The sequence below is a fragment of the Oncorhynchus kisutch genome, unplaced genomic scaffold (genome assembly GCF_002021735.2).
Source record: "Oncorhynchus kisutch isolate 150728-3 unplaced genomic scaffold, Okis_V2 Okis06b-Okis10b_hom, whole genome shotgun sequence".
Lineage (NCBI taxonomy): Eukaryota > Metazoa > Chordata > Actinopteri > Salmoniformes > Salmonidae > Oncorhynchus > Oncorhynchus kisutch.
This window is the reverse complement of record NW_022261983.1, coordinates 20,956,489-20,973,892: the sequence shown is the minus strand read 5'-3', so window position 1 is coordinate 20,973,892 and position 17,404 is coordinate 20,956,489. Positions and strand designations below refer to the sequence as shown.

Sequence of the window (17,404 nt, the reverse complement as noted above, 5' to 3'; positions counted from 1 at the left end):
GCCGTGACACTGGGTACCTCTAACCCCCCCTGGTGGTGGTCTGGAGCCGTGACACTGGGTACCTCTAACTCCCCCTGGTGGTGGTCTGGAACAATGAAGCCGTGACACTGGGTACCACTAACTCCCCCTGGTGGTGGTCTGGAGCCGTGACACTGGGTACCTCTAACTCCCCCTGGTGGTGGTCTGGAACAATGAAGCCGTGACACTGGGTACCACTAACTCCCCCTGGTGGTGGTCTGGAGCCGTGACACTGGGTACCTCTAACTCCCCCTGGTGGTGGTCTGGAGCAATGAAGCCGTGACACTGGGTACCTCTACCTCAAATCAAATCAAATCAAATCAAATTTATTTATATAGCCCTTCGTACATCAGCTGATATCTCAAAGTGCTGTACAGAAACCCAGCCTAAAACCCCAAACAGCAAGCAATGCAGGTGTAGAAGCACGGTGGCTAGGAAAAACTCCCTAGAAAGGCCAATACCTAGGAAGAAACCTAGAGAGGAACCAGGCTATGTGGGGTGGCCAGTCCTCTTCTGGCTGTGCCGGGTGGAGATTATAACAGAACATGGCCAAGATGTTCAAATGTTCATAAATGACCAGCATGGTCGAATAATAATAAGGCAGAACAGTTGAAACTAGAGCAGCAGCACAGTCAGGTGGAAGTTGAAACTGGAGCAGCAGCATGGCCAGGTGGACTGGGGACAGCAAGGAGTCATCATGTCAGGTAGTCCTGGGGCATGGTCCTAGGGCTCAGGTCCTCCGAGAGAGAGAAAGAAAGAGAGAAGGAGAGAATTAGAGAACGCACACTTAGATTCACACAGGACACCGAATAGGACAGGAGAAGTACTCCAGATATAACAAACTGACCCCAGCCCCCCGACACATAAACTACTGCAGCATAAATACTGGAGGCTGAGACAGGAGGGGTCAGGAGACACTGTGGCCCCATCCGAGGACACCCCCGGACAGGGCCAAACAGGAAGGATATAACCCCACCCACTTTGCCAAAGCACAGCCCCCACACCACTAGAGGGATATCTTCAACCACCAACTTACCATCCTGAGACAAGGCTGAGTATAGCCCACAAAGATCTCCGCCACGGCACAACCCAAGGGGGGGGGCGCCAACCCAGACAGGATGACCACAACAGTGAATCAACCCACTCAGGTGACGCACCCCCTCCAGGGACGGCATGAGAGAGCCCCAGCAAGCCAGTGACTCAGCCCCTGTAATAGGGTTAGAGGCAGAGAATCCCAGTTACCTCCCCCTGGTGGTGGTCTGGAGCCGTGACACTGGGTACCACTAACTCCCCCTTGTGGTGGTCTGGAGCCGTGACACTGGGTACCTCTAACTCCCCCTGGTGGTGGTCTGGAGCCGTGACACTGGGTACCTGTAACTCCCCCTGGTGGTGGTCTGGAGCAATGAAGCCGTGACACTGGGTACCTCTAACCCCCCCTGGTGGTGGTCTGGAGCAATGAAGCCGTGACACTGGGTACCTCTACCTCCCCCTGGTGGTGGTCTGGAGCCGTGACACTGGGTACCACTAACTCCCCCTTGTGGTGGTCTGGAGCCGTGACACTGGGTACCTCTAACTCCCCCTGGTGGTGGTCTGGAGCAATGAAACCGTGACGCTGGGTGCCTCTAACTCCCCCTGGTGGTGGTCTGGAGCTGTGAAACTGGGTACCTCTAACTCCCTCTGGTGGTGGTCTGGAGCCGTGACACTGGGTACCTCTAACTCCCCCTGGTGGTGGTCTGGAGCAATGAAGCCGTGACACTGGGTACCTCTAACTCCCCCTGGTGGTAGTCTGGAGCCGTGACACTGGGTACCTCTAACTCCCCCTGGTGGTGGTCTGGAGCCGTGATGCTGGGTACCTCTAACTCCCCCTGGTGGTGGTCTGGAACCGTGATGCTGGGTACCTCTAACTCCCCCTGGTGGTGGTCTGGAGCCGTGACACTGGGTACCTCTAACTCCCCCTGGTGGTGGTCTGGAGCCGTGATGCTGGGTACCTCTAACTCCCCCTGGTGGTGGTCTGGAGCCGTGATGCTGGGTACCCTCTAACTCCCCCTGGTGGTGGTCTGGAGCCATGATGCTGGGTACCTATAACTCCCCCTGGTGGTGGTCTGGAGCCGTGATGCTGGGTACCTCTAACTCCCCCTGGTGGTGGTCTGGAGCCGTGATGCTGGGTACCTCTAACTCCTCCTGGTGGTGGTCTGGAGCCATGATGCTGGGTACCTCTAAGTCCTGCGGTGTAAACTCACAACTTTTAAAGGAGGAACCACTGTATAACCACGTTGCATGTAAGCTGTCATTGTAAATAAGAATTTGTTTTTAATTTACTAGCCTTGTTAAATAAATAAAAAACGATGTTTTCATGATTTATGAATGGCAAAGCGATATAGGATCATTTATTCAGTCAGTTCGACACCTTTTATAAACCTAGTCAACACTTGCTGTTCAGTTGTCAATCAGTGCACCGTAAGTCGCCTTCTTCCGCCTCGACTCTGCGGCTGCGCTGGCTGGCTGTGTGAAACGCAAAAAATTAAATGAATGTGCTAGAAAACAATGAACTAAGTCATGGATTTCCACTCATCGTTACCACTAATGGTGCTTTCAATACAACCGGGAACTCTGGGGGGGAAACGAGGTCCAATCATGACGTCAGTGATCTTCAGGTCAGAAAGTCACAGCTCTAGAAAGATGAGTTTCTGACTTAGAATTCAGAGTTGGATGACAGTTCAAAACTATTTTTCACAGTCGGAGCTAGTTTTTCTTCCCAGAGTTCCCTGTTGTCTTGAACTCACTGAAGTCAGAGATTCCCGAGTTCCCAGTTTCCTTGAACTCACTGAAGTCAGAGATTCCCGAGTTCCCAGTTGCCTTGAACTCGCTGAAGTCAGAGATTTCGAGTTCCCAGTTGCCTTGAACTCACTGAAGTCAGAGATTTCGAGTTCCCAGTTGTCTTGAACGCAGCATTACATTACATGGGACGTGCAAATTCAGCAGCATCATGCTCTCTCCCTCCTCTGTGTAAAGAAATCTAACTATAACCAACTACAGCGTACTCAAATGGTTCCCGGGAGACAGACAGCAGACTGCTTTTCCTGTCATCGCTCGCTTTGTGACTGACAGGCGCAGAGAAGATGCATATCGTTCATTCAAGCGGGAGAGGAATCGACAGACTAGTGAATTTTAAGTTAAAGAGTAGCCTGGCTGAAAATGGAAAACACTGTGTGTGTGTGTGTGTGTGTGTGTGTGTGTGTGTGTGTGTGTGTGTGTGTGTGTGCGTGTGCGTGTGTGTCTGTGTGTGTGTGTGTGCATGCGCACGCATGTGCATGTGCTTGCGTGTGTTTGTAGGCTGGTGGTGTACGGGGCAGTGATGCTGGTGAATTTGCACGGTATGTTATAACTCTGTGTGTGTGTGTGTGTGTGTGTGTGTGTGTGTGTGTGTGTGTGTGTAGGCTGGCGGTACGGGGCGGTGTACGGACGGTGGGGTGTGTTTCCAGGTGAGTGTGTTCAGCCGGTGGCCGCTCCAGACTTCCTGATTCTCCCTGCTGAGAGGGCGGAGCCTCGTGACAGACACGGCCGTGTTGCCGCCTCCGCTGCAATCGCCGTGGCGATGGGCTCTACTGTCGCCGCCCATGAACTGGACCTCAACACAGAGGTACACATACACACAGAGACAGACACAGACACACACACACACAGTACATGCTACATGCAGACATGCGTACAATTACTCTCTAATATTCTCTCTGTGTGTGTGTGTGTGTGTGTGTGTGTGTGTGTGTGTGTGTGTGTGTCAGGCTGTGGTAGGGTATGGTGAGGACAGCAGCAGTCTCCATCTAGAGGGACTTCCTCTACAGGCCAGTCAGTACACCATGGAGGAGTTCTCCAGGAAGTACTACAGACGGGCTCAGAGACACAGGGACCAGCTGAAGACCAGGAAGGGGAAGGAGAGCAGAGAACCAGCTGACATGGTTACATACTCTAAGGTGAGAAACGCACAGCAACCTGTTGAGTTACACATCCCCTGTACTGTACTACAGACAACAGATACACATCCCCTGTACTGTACTACAGACAACAGATACACATCCCCTGTACTGTACTACAGACAACAGATACACATCCCCTGTACTATACTACAGACAACAGATACACATCCCCTGTACTATACTACAGACAACAGATACACATCCCCTGTACTGTACTACAGACAACAGATACACATCCCCTGTACTGTACTACAGACAACAGATACACATCCCCTGTACTGTACTACAGACAACAGATACACATCCCCTGTACTATACTACAGACAACAGACACAGATACACATCCCCTGTACTGTACTACAGACAACAGATACACATCCCCTGTACTATACTACAGACAACAGATACACATCCCCTGTACTGTACTACAGACAACAGATACACATCCCCTGTACTATACTACAGACAACAGATACACATCCCCTGTACTGTACTACAGACAACAGATACACATCCCCTGTACTGTACTACAGACAACAGTTACACATCCCCTGTACTATACTACAGACAACAGATACACATCCCCTGTATTGTACTACAGACAACAGATACACATCCCCTGTACTGTACAACAGACAACATATACACATCCCCTGTACTATACTACAGACAACAGATACACATCTGTGTATTCAGAGTGTGTATCCTGAGTATTCATAACTGGGTATTCAGACTGGGTGTGTATTCTGAGTATGTATTCTGATTATTCAGCCTGAGTGTGTATTCTGAGTATGTATTCAGACTGGGTGTGTATTCTGAGTATTCAGACTGGGTTTTGTATTCTGAGTATTCAGCCTGGGTGTGTATGCTGAGTATGTATCCTGAGTATTCAGCCTGGGTGTGTATTCTGAGTATTCAGTCTGGGTGTGTATCCTGAGTATTCAGCCTGGGTGTGTATCCTGAGTATTCAGCCTGGGTGTGTATTCTGAGTATGTATCCTGAGTATTCAGCCTGGGTGTGTATGCTGTGTGTTTGTTTCCCCAGTCCCCTCTCCAGGAGTCTCTGATAGACTTCACAGACAGCAACATGAACAAGGTGGCAGCTGACATCTCCCTGGGTAAGACAACACTGTTCCCAAATGGAACCCTATTCCCTACACAGTACACTACTTTTGACCAGCGCTCCAGAAGTGGACTATGTAGGTACCATTTGGGACTTAACCAATGGCTTCTAATCAAATATACAGAACTAAAATATCAAACGCAACATGAAACCATTTCAATGATTTTATTGAGTTACAGTTCATATGTGGAAATCAGTCAATTTAAATTAATTAATTAGGCCCTAATCAATGGATTTGACATGACTGGGAATACAGATATGCATCTGTTGGTCACAGACACCTTTAATAAAAAGGTAGGGGGGTGTGGATCAGAACCAGTCAGTATCTGGTGTGGATCAGAACCAGTCAGTATCTGGGGTGGATCAGAACCAGTCAGTATCTGGGGTGGATCAGAACCAGTCAGTATCTGGTGTGGATCGGAACCAGTCAGTATCTGGGGTGGATCGGAACCAGTCAGTATCTGGGGTGGATCGGAACCAGTCAGTATCTGGGGTGGATCAGAACCAGTCAGTATCTGGTGTGGATCAGAACCAGTCAGTATCTGGGGTGGATCGGAACCAGTCAGTATCTGGTGTGGATCAGAACCAGTCAGTATCTGGTGTGGATCGGAACCAGTCAGTATCTGGGGTGGATCAGAACCAGTCAGTATCTGGTGTGGATCAGAACCAGTCAGTATCTGGGGTGGATCAGAACCAGTCAGTATCTGGTGTGGATCAGAACCAGTCAGTATCTGGGGTGGATCGGAACCAGTCAGTATCTGGTGTGGATCAGAACCAGTCAGTATCTGGTGTGGTTCAGGAACCAGTCAGTATCTGGGGTGGATCGGAACCAGTCAGTATCTGGTGTGGATCAGAACCAGTCAGTATCTGGTGTGGATCGGAACCAGTCAGTATCTGGTGTGGATCGGAACCAGTCAGTATCTGGTGTGGCCACCGTTTGTCTCATGCAGCGCGACACATCTCCTTCACATAGAGTTGATCAGGCTGTTGATTGTGGCCTGTGGAATGTTGTGCTGCTCCTCTTCAATCCCAAACATGCTCAATGGGTGACATGTCTGAAACATGAGGTGATGGCGGCGGATGAATGGAACGACAATGGACCTCAGGATCTCGTCACGATATATCTGTGCATTTAAATTGCCATTGAAAAAATGCAATTGAATTCGTTGTCCATAGCTTATGCCTGCCCATACCATAACCACACCTCCACCATGGGGCACTCTGTTCACAACGTTGACATCAGCAAACCGCTCGCCCACACAATGCCCGGTACAGTTGAAACCGGGATTCATCTGTGAAGAGCACACTTCTCCAGCGTACCAGTGGCCATCGAAAGTGAACATTTACCCACTGAAGTCGGCTCCAACGTCGAACTGCAGTCGTCAGGTGGAGACCCTGGTGAGGGTCGAACTGCAGTCAGGTGGAGACCCTGGTGAGGGTCGAACTGCAGTCAGGTGGAGACCCTGGTGAGGGTCGAACTGCAGTCAGGTGGAGACCCTGGTGAGGGTCGAACTGCAGTCAGGTGGAGACCCTGGTGAGGGTCGAACTGCAGTCAGGTGGAGACCCTGGTGAGGGTCAAACTGCAGTCAGGTCCAGACCCTGGTGAGGGTCGAACTGCAGTCAGGTGGAGACCCTGGTGAGGGTCGATCTGCAGTCAGGTGGAGACCCTGGTGAGGGTAATGAGCTGCAGTCAGGTCCAGACCCTGGTGAGGGTCGAACTGCAGTCAGGTCCAGACCCTGGTGAGGGTCGATCTGCAGTCAGGTGGAGACCCTGGTGAGGGTAATGAGCTGCAGTCAGGTCCAGACCCTGGTGAGGGTCGATCTGCAGTCAGGTGGAGACCCTGGTGAGGGTAATGAGCTGCAGTCAGGTCCAGACCCTGGTGAGGGTCGAACTGCAGTCAGGTCCAGACCCTGGTGAGGGTCGAACTGCAGTCTGGTGGAGACCCTGGTGAGGGTCGAACTGCAGTCTGGTGGAGACCCTGGTGAGGGTCGAACTGCAGTCTGGTGGAGACCCTGGTGAGGGTAACGAGCACACAGATGACCTTCCCTGAGATGATTTCTAGACGTTTGTGCAGAAATTCTTGGGTTGTGCAAACCTACAGTTTCATCAGCTGTCCGGGTGGCCGGTATCAGACGATCCCACAGGTGAAGAAGCCGGATGTGGAGGTCTGGCGTGGTTGTGAGGCTGGTTGGACGTACTGCCAAATGTTTTAAAATGACGTTGCAGGCCGCTTACGGTAGAGAAATTTCTCTGACAACAGCCCTGGTGGACATTCCTGCAGTCAGCATGCCAATTGCACGTTCCCTCAAAATTTGAGACATCTGTGGCAAAACTGCACATTTTAGAGTGGCCTTTTATTGTGCCCAGCACAAGGTGCACCTGTGTAATGATCGTGTTGTTTAATCAGCTTCTTGATATGACATACCTGTCAGGTGGATGGATTATCTTGGTAAAGGAGAAATGCTCACTAACAGGGATGTCAACACATTGGTGCAAAACATTTGGGAGAAAGAAGCTTTTTGTGCTTCTGGAACATGGGACCAACACTTTACATGTTGTTTATATTGTTGTTCAGTGTAGTTATTTTATTTCTCCTGGAACATGGGACCAACACTTTACATGTTGTTTATATTGTTGTTCAGTGTAGTTATTGTATTTCTCCTGAAACATGGGACCAACACTTTACATGTTGTTTATATTGTTGTTCAGTGTAGTTATTGTATTTCTCCTGAAACATGGGACCAACACTTTACATGTTGTTTATATTGTTGTTCAGTGTAGTTATTTTATTTCTCCTGAAACATGTCATGTGTTTCTGTCTGCTTGTTTCTGCTCTTTAACCTGTAACCTCTCACCTTCTTCACTCTGCAGCTGTGATGAAGTTCATGGGAGACTACCCTCTGAAGGGACAGACAGAACAGGACCTGGTCTCAACGATCCTAAAGGTACACACTCACTCACTCACACACACACTCACATACACACTCACACACTCACACACTCACACACTCACTCACTCACTCATTCACTCACTCACTCACTCACTCACTCACTCACATTCTCAGTCACTCGCTCACTCGCTCACTCAGTCACTCACTCACTCACTCACTCACTCACTCACTCACTCACACACTTACACACACACACACTCACTCACTCACACACTTACACACACACTCACTCACTCACTCACTCACTCACTCACTCACACACTCATACATTTACACACACACTCACTCACGCACGCTCACTCACTCACTCACACACTTACACACACTCACTCACTCACGCACGCACGCTCGCTCACTCGCACTCACTCACTCACTCACTCACACACTTACACACACACTCACTCACGCACGCTCGCTCACTCGCTCACTCGCACTCAGTCACTCACTCACTCACTCACACACTTACACACACACACTCACTCACTCACTCACACACTTACACACACACTCACTCACTCACACACTCATAGACTCATACACTCACACACTCACTCACTCACACACTTACACACTCACTCACTCACTCACACACTTACACACACACTCACTCACTCACACACTCATACACTCACTCACTCACTCACTCACACTCACGCACGCACACACGCACGCTCACTCACTCACTCCAACATATATCTTCTACTTCTGAAAAATGTGTTTGTGTATGTGTGTGTGTGTGTGTGTGTGTGTGTGTCCAGCTCAGTGGGGAGTATGTTCTGATGAAAGATGAAGCCTACTGCCAGGTGATGAAACAGGTCACAGGAAACACCAGCTCCAAAACGTAAGAACCCTAACATTGACCTCTAACCTCTAGGGACAGTTGTCAGAGAGGCTGGAGGCTACTCTACATCCTGACTGTTATAGGGTTAGTGTATATCTGACCTCTGACCTCTAACCTCTAGGGACAGTTGTCAGAGAGGCTGGAGGCTACTCTACATCCTGACTGTTATAGGGTTAGTGTATATCTGACCTCTGACCTCTAACCTCATACATTTACACACACACTCACTCACGCACGCTCACTCACTCACTCACACACTTACACACACTCACTCACTCACGCACGCACGCTCGCTCACTCGCACTCACTCACTCACTCACTCACACACTTACACACACACTCACTCACGCACGCTCGCTCACTCGCTCACTCGCACTCAGTCACTCACTCACTCACTCACACACTTACACACACACACTCACTCACTCACTCACACACTTACACACACACTCACTCACTCACACACTCATAGACTCATACACTCACACACTCACTCACTCACACACTTACACACTCACTCACTCACTCACACACTTACACACACACTCACTCACTCACACACTCATACACTCACTCACTCACTCACTCACACTCACGCACGCACACACGCACGCTCACTCACTCACTCCAACATATATCTTCTACTTCTGAAAAATGTGTTTGTGTATGTGTGTGTGTGTGTGTGTGTGTGTGTGTCCAGCTCAGTGGGGAGTATGTTCTGATGAAAGATGAAGCCTACTGCCAGGTGATGAAACAGGTCACAGGAAACACCAGCTCCAAAACGTAAGAACCCTAACATTGACCTCTAACCTCTAGGGACAGTTGTCAGAGAGGCTGGAGGCTACTCTACATCCTGACTGTTATAGGGTTAGTGTATATCTGACCTCTGACCTCTAACCTCTAGGGACAGTTGTCAGAGAGGCTGGAGGCTACTCTACATCCTGACTGTTATAGGGTTAGTGTATATCTGACCTCTGACCTCTAACCTCTAGGGACAGTTGTCAGAGAGGCTGGAGGCTACTCTACATCCTGACTGTTATAGGGTTAGTGTATATCTGACCTCTGACCTCTAACCTCTAGGGACAGTTGTCAGAGAGGCTGGAGGCTACTCTACATCCTGACTGTTATAGGGTTAGTGTATATCTGACCTCTGACCTCTAACCTCTAGGGACAGTTGTCAGAGAGGCTGGAGGCTACTCTACATCCTGACTGTTATAGGGTTAGTGTATATCTGACCTCTGACCTCTAACCTCTAGGGACAGTTGTCAGAGAGGCTGGAGGCTACTCTACATCCTGACTGCGTTCCATCGCTGTTCTGAGGTCCTGAAGCCCTTCCTTTTAACGTTCCTGCTGGACGCCTGCTCTGGTCCTGGAGTCCACTACCAAGGTACCCTAACTATATCTATAACCCTCCCTACCAGTCAGGATGTCTGTCTGTCTGTCTGCTCTGGTCCTGGAGTCCACTACCAAGGTACCCTAACTATATCTATAACCCTCCCTACCAGTCAGGATGTCTGTCTGTCTGTCTGTCTGTCTGTCTGTCTGCTCTGGTCCTGGAGTCCACTACCAAGGTACCCTAACTATATCTATAACCCTCCCTACCAGTCAGGATGTCTGTCTGTCTGCTCAGGTATAGCCAAGGCGTGTGATTGGCTGTGGTTGTTGATTGACAGGTATAGCCAAGGCGTGTGATTGGCTGTGGTTGTTGATTGACATGTATAGCCAAGGCGTGTGATTGGCTGTGGTTGTTAATTGACAGGTATAGCCACGGCGTGTGATTGGCTGTGGTTGTTGATTGACAGGTATAGCCAAGGCGTGTGAGCAGAACCTGAGGAGGACCTTCCAGTACGGAGGAAGAATCGAACACCCCAACAGCATGGAGCTGAAGGCCATGCTGGTACACACACACACACACACACACACACACACACACACACACACACACACACACACAGGGCTCCTCTCTGATTGCCTTGCTCTCTGATTGGCTATCTGTCTGTGCCCTGTGATTGGTTGTGCAGGCTGGGCGGAGCTCCAAGAGACAGTTGTTCCTCCTACCAGGCGGCATCGAGAGACACCTCAAAATCAAGACCTGCTCAGTGAGTACACACACACACACACACACACACACACACACACACACACACACACACACACACACACACACCAACATCAGTGTCGTAGGATAGGCCTATTTTCAAATTGTTTGTGTGTGTGTGTGTGTGTGTGTGTGTGTGTGTGTGTGTGTGTGTGTGTGTGTGTGTGTGTGTGTGTGTGTGTGTGTGTGTGTGTGTGTGTGTGTGTGTGTAGGTGTCTCTGGATGCTATAGAGGAGCTATGTAATGACATGGGACTGCACAGACTGGAGGCCATGGATGAGTACGCTGTATTTGTGGTCACACACCGAGGTGAGCCTCGCACACACACAAGCAAACACACACACACACACACACACACACAAAGCTGAAAGCGGGTCGAGTAATGTGTCTTTCTGCCTGCAGGTCAGAATGTCCGTCCCCTCAATAAGAGGGAGTACATCCTGGACATTACTACAGAGGCGGAGACAGTGGACAGTAACTACAGCCTGTGGTTCAGGAGGGTCATCTGGACACAGCCGCTTAAATTTGACAACGAGCTCTGTGTCACCATGCATTATAACCAGGTATAATAACCAGCTCTGCCTTATGATGCATTACAACCAGGTATAACAACACTACGATGCATTATAACCAAGTATAACAGCACTATGATGCATTATAACCAGGTATCACACTATGATGTATTACAGGCAGGTATAACGACACTATGATGCATTATAACCAGGTATAACACTATGATGCGTTACAACCAGGTATAACAACACTATGATGCATTACAACCAGGTATAACAACACTAGGATGCATTATAACCAGGTATAACAGCACTATGATGCATTATAACCAGGTATCACACTATGATGTATTACAGGCAGGTATAACGACACTATGATGCATTATAACCAGGTATAACACTATGATGCGTTACAACCAGCTATAACAACACTATGATGCATTATAACCAGGTATAACAACACTACAATGCATTATAACCAGGTATAGCAACACTACGATGCATTATAACCAGGTATCACACTATGATGTATTACAGGCAGGTATAACAACACTATGATGCATTATAACCAGGTATAACAACACTACGATGCATTATAACCAGGTATAGCAACACTACGATGCATTATAACCAGGTATAACAACACTATGGTGCATTATAACCAGGTATAACAACACTATGATGCATGATAACCAGGTATCACAGCACTATGATGCATTATAACCAGGTATAGCAACACTACGATGCATGATAACCAGGTATCACAGCACTATGATGCATTATAACCAGGTATAACAGCACTATGATGCATTATAACCAGGTATAACAACACTATGATGCATGATAACCAGGTATCACAGCACTATGATGCATTATAACCAGGTATAGAAACACTACGATGCATGATAACCAGGTATCACAGCACTATGATGCATTATAACCAGGTTTAACAACACTATGATGCATTATAACCAGATATAACACTATGATGCATTATAACCAGCTATCACAGCACTATGATGCATTATAACCAGGTATAACAACACTACAGGAAGTCCAGGATGTTCTAGGTGTTACCAGACTACCAGACTATCTGAAGGCCTGTGTTCTATGTTCTAGGTGTTACCAGACTACCAGACTATCTAAAGGCCTGTGTTCTATGTTCTAAGTGTTACCAGACTCTCTGAAGGCCTGTGTTCTAGGTGTTACCAGACTCTCTGAAGGCCTGTGTTCTATGTTCTAGGTGTTACCAGACTCTCTGAAGGCCTGTGTTCTAGGTGTTACCAGACTATCTGAAGGCCTGTGTTCTAGGTGTTACCAGACTCTCTGAAGGCCTGTGTTCTAGGTGTTACCAGACTATCTAAAGGCCTGTGTTCTATGTTCTAAGTGTTACCAGACTCTCTGAAGGCCTGTGTTCTAGGTGTTACCAGACTCTCTGAAGGCCTGTGTTCTATGTTCTAAGTGTTACCAGACTCTCTGAAGGCCTGTGTTCTAGGTGTTACCAGACTATCTAAAGGCCTGTGTTCTAGGTGTTACCAGACTATCTGAAGGCCTGTGTTCTATGTTCTAGGTGTTACCAGACTACCAGACTATCTGAAGGCCTGTGTTCTATGTTCTAGGTGTTACCAGACTACCAGACTATCTGAAGGCCTGTGTTCTACGTTCTAGGTGTTACCAGACTCTCTGAAGGCCTGTGTTCTATGTTCTAGGTGTTACCAGACTCTCTGAAGGCCTGTGTTCTAGGTGTTACCAGACTATCTAAAGGCCTGTGTTCTATGTTCTAAGTGTTACCAGACTCTCTGAAGGCCTGTGTTCTAGGTGTTACCAGACTATCTAAAGGCCTGTGTTCTATGTTCTAGGTGTTACCAGACTATCTGAAGGCCTTGCTGAGTGTGGTTCCTCAGAGTAAAGCCAGTGAGCAGCAGCTGCAGCAGTTGGCCAAGCTGGCAGCATTACAACACCGTGCTAAAGATACCGTCTTCCTGCCCACCATGTAAGAACACACACACACACACACACAAACACATACAACACCGTGCTAAAGATACCGTCTTCCTGCCCACCATGTAAGAACACACACACACACACACAACACCGTGCTAAAGATACCGTCTTCCTGCCCACCATGTAAGAACACACACACACACAACACCGTGCTAAAGATACCGTCTTCCTGCCCACCATGTAAGAACACACACACACACACACACACACAACACCGTGCCAAAGATACCGTCTTCCTGCCCACCATGTAAGAACACACACACACACACACACACACACATACAACACCGTGCTAAAGATACCGTCTTCCTGCCCACCATGTAAGAACACACACAACACCGTGCTAAAGATACCGTCTTCCTGCCCACCATGTAAGAACACACACACACACACACACACAACACCGTGCTAAAGATACCGTCTTCCTGCCCACCATGTAAGAACACACACACACACACACAACACCGTGCTAAAGATACCGTCTTCCTGCCCACCATGTAAGAACACACACACACAACACCGTGCTAAAGATACCGTCTTCCTGCCCACCATGTAAGAACACACACACACACACACAACACCGTGCTAAAGATACCGTCTTCCTGCCCACCATGTAAGAACACACACACACACACATACACACATACATACATACACAACATCGTGCTAAAGATACCGTCTTCCTGCCCACCATGTAAGAACACACACACACACATACACACATACATACATACACAACACCGTGCTAAAGATACCGTCTTCCTGCCCACCATGTAAGAACACACACACACACACACATACAACACCGTGCTAAAGATACCGTCTTCCTGCCCACCATGTAAGAACACACACACACACACAACACCGTGCTAAAGATACCGTCTTCCTGCCCACCATGTAAGAACACACACACACACACACACACAACACCGTGCTAAAGATACCGTCTTCCTGCCCACAATGTAAGAACACACACACACACACACACACACACACAACACCGTGCTAAAGATACCGTCTTCCTGCCCACCATGTAAGAACACACACACACACACAACACCGTGCTAAAGATACCGTCTTCCTGCCCACCATGTAAGAACACACACAACACCGTGCTAAAGATACCGTCTTCCTGCCCACCATGTAAGAACACACACACACACACACACACATACAACACCGTGCTAAAGATACCGTCTTCCTGCCCACCATGTAAGAACACACACACACACACACAACACCGTGCTAAAGATACCGTCTTCCTGCCCACCATGTAAGAACACACACACACACACACAACACCGTGCTAAAGATACCGTCTTCCTGCCCACCATGTAAGAACACACACACACACATACACACATACATACATACACAACACCGTGCTAAAGATACCGTCTTCCTGCCCACCATGTAAGAACACACACACACACACACACACACATACACAACACCGTGCTAAAGATACCGTCTTCCTGCCCACCATGTAAGAACACACACACACACACACACATACAACACCGTGCTAAAGATACCGTCTTCCTGCCCACCATGTAAGAACACATACACACATACACACATACACACATAGACACACGCACACACATACACACATACACACACACACGCACACACACCCAGATAGTCTGGTAGATGGTGTTATATGGTGGTAGATGGTGTTATATGGTGGTAGTTAGTGGTAGATTATGGTAGATGGTGGTAGATTGTGGTAGATGGTGGTAGATGGTGTTATATCGTGGTAGATTGTGGTAGTTAGTGGTAGATGGTGGTAGAAGGTGGTAGATGGTGGTAGATGGTGTTATATGGTGGTAGATGGTGGTAGTTAGTGGTAGATTATGGTAGATGGTGTTATATGGTGGTAGATTGTGGTAGATGGTGGTAGATGGTGTTATATCGTGGTAGTTAGTGGTAGATGGTGGTAGAAGGTGGTAGATGGTGGTAGATGGTGTTATATGGTGGTAGATGGTGTTATATGGTGGTAGTTAGTGGTAGATTATGGTAGAGGGTGTTATATGGTGGTAGATTGTGGTAGATGGTGGTAGATGGTGTTATATCGTGGTAGATTGTGGTAGTTAGTGGTAGATGGTGTTATATCGTGGTAGATTGTGGTAGTTAGTGGTAGATGGTGGTAGAAGGTGGTAGATGGTGGTAGATGGTGGTAGATGGTGTTATATCGTGGTAGATTGTGGTAGTTAGTGGTAGATGGTGTTATATCGTGGTAGATTGTGGTAGTTAGTGGTAGATGGTGGTAGAAGGTGGTAGATGGTGGTAGATGGTGTTATATGGTGGTAGATGGTGTTATATGGTGGTAGTTAGTGGTAGATTATGGTAGATGGTGTTATATGGTGGTAGATGGTGTTATATGGTGGTAGATGGTGTTATATGGTGGTAGATTGTGGTAGATGGTGGTAGATGGTGTTATATCGTGGTAGATTGTGGTAGTTAGTGGTAGATGGTGGTAGATGGTGTTATATGGTGGTAGATGGTGACATTTTTGCACATGTAAATATAACTAGATAATACAGATAACTAACATGTAAATATAACTAGATAATACAGATTTCCTCCTCTCCTCTCCTCTCCTCTCCTCATCTCTCCTCCTCTCCTCTCCTCTCCTCTCCTCTCCTCTCCTCTCCTCTCCTCTCCTCTCCTCTCCTCTCCTCTCCTCTCCTCTCCTCTCCTCTCCTCTCCTCTCCTCTCCTCTCCTCTCCTCTCCTCTCCTCTCCTCTCCCTCTCCCTCTCCCTCTCCTCTCCTCTCCCTCTCCTCTCCTCTCCTCTCCTCTCCTCTCCTCTCCTCTCCTCTCCTCTCCTCTCCCTCTCCCTCTCCCTCTCCTCTCCTCTCCCTCTCCTCTCCTCTCCCCTCCTCTCCTCTCCTCTCCCCTCCCCTCCCCTCCCCTCCCCTCCCCTCCCCTCCCCTCCCCTCCCCTCCCCTCCCCCTCCCCTCCCTCTCCTCTCCCTCTCCCTCTCCCTCTCCTCTCCTCTCCTCTCCTCTCCTCTCCTCTCCTCTCCTCTCCTCTCCTCTCCTCTCCTCTCCTCTCCTCTCCTCTCCTCTCCTCTCCTCTCCTCTCCTCTCCTCTCCTCTCCTCTCCTCTCCTCTCCTCTCCTCTCCTCTCCTCTCCTCTCCTCTCCTCTCCTCTCCTCTCTGTAGTGGTGAGGTCCAGGAGTATGTCCCCTCCCAGCTCTACATCAGACAGCCTCCTCAGCCCTGGCTCAACATGGTCACTCAGCATATGCAGCAGGTCTCTCCTCTGAGTCCTCACCAGGCCAGGGCTCAGTTCCTCGGTACGGGATGGATTCATTCATTGACAATATATATAGTGCCCACTATGAACCCCTGTCGAACTTCACATAATGTGTGTGTGTTTCTCTCTGTGTGTGTGTGTGTTTCTCTGTGTATATGTTTCTGTGTGTGTGTGTCTCACTGTGTGTGTGTGTCTCACTGTGTGTGTGTCTCTGTGTGTGTGTCTTTGTGTGTGTGTCTCTCTGTGTGTGTGTCTTTGTGTGTGTGTCTCTCTATGTGTGTGTGTCTCTGTGTGTGCAGGTCTGGTCAGTGCGTTCCCCATGTTTGGTTCCTCCTTCTTCTACATCCAGTCCAGCAGCAACATCTCCATCCTGGCTCCCTGTGTGTTGGCTGTCAACCAGAACGGACTGCACTTCCTACACAAGGACTCACATGTACGACTAGAGCCCTGCTTCTGTCTCTGTTTTTAAACACTTCTACGTTCACCTGTATGCTACCATGACTACAGAGGCATAAATATCATACCCCCTCAAAATGCTAACCTCCCCTGTTATTGTAATGGTGAGAGGTTAGCATGTCTTGGAGGTATGATATAAAATGCTAACCTCCCCTGTTATTGTA

General features: G+C 48.6%; 1 protein-coding gene across 1 annotated transcript in view; it reads left to right on the top strand.

Moving 5' to 3' along the window:
* The window catches only part of LOC109886807 (unconventional myosin-XV-like), a 202,711-nt gene that overhangs the window by 182,913 nt on the left and 2,394 nt on the right, over positions 1 to 17,404 (top strand). Inside the window, exons 49-61 of the mRNA XM_031813775.1 lie at positions 3,456 to 3,658; positions 3,801 to 3,989; positions 5,037 to 5,109; positions 7,987 to 8,060; positions 8,825 to 8,907; positions 10,164 to 10,294; positions 10,710 to 10,804; positions 10,929 to 11,006; positions 11,218 to 11,314; positions 11,408 to 11,568; positions 13,377 to 13,510; positions 16,691 to 16,824; positions 17,084 to 17,217. Coding sequence (XP_031669635.1) covers positions 3,456 to 3,658; positions 3,801 to 3,989; positions 5,037 to 5,109; positions 7,987 to 8,060; positions 8,825 to 8,907; positions 10,164 to 10,294; positions 10,710 to 10,804; positions 10,929 to 11,006; positions 11,218 to 11,314; positions 11,408 to 11,568; positions 13,377 to 13,510; positions 16,691 to 16,824; positions 17,084 to 17,217 — 1,586 coding nt within the window. The remainder of the gene's footprint in view (positions 1 to 3,455; positions 3,659 to 3,800; positions 3,990 to 5,036; positions 5,110 to 7,986; positions 8,061 to 8,824; positions 8,908 to 10,163; positions 10,295 to 10,709; positions 10,805 to 10,928; positions 11,007 to 11,217; positions 11,315 to 11,407; positions 11,569 to 13,376; positions 13,511 to 16,690; positions 16,825 to 17,083; positions 17,218 to 17,404) is intronic.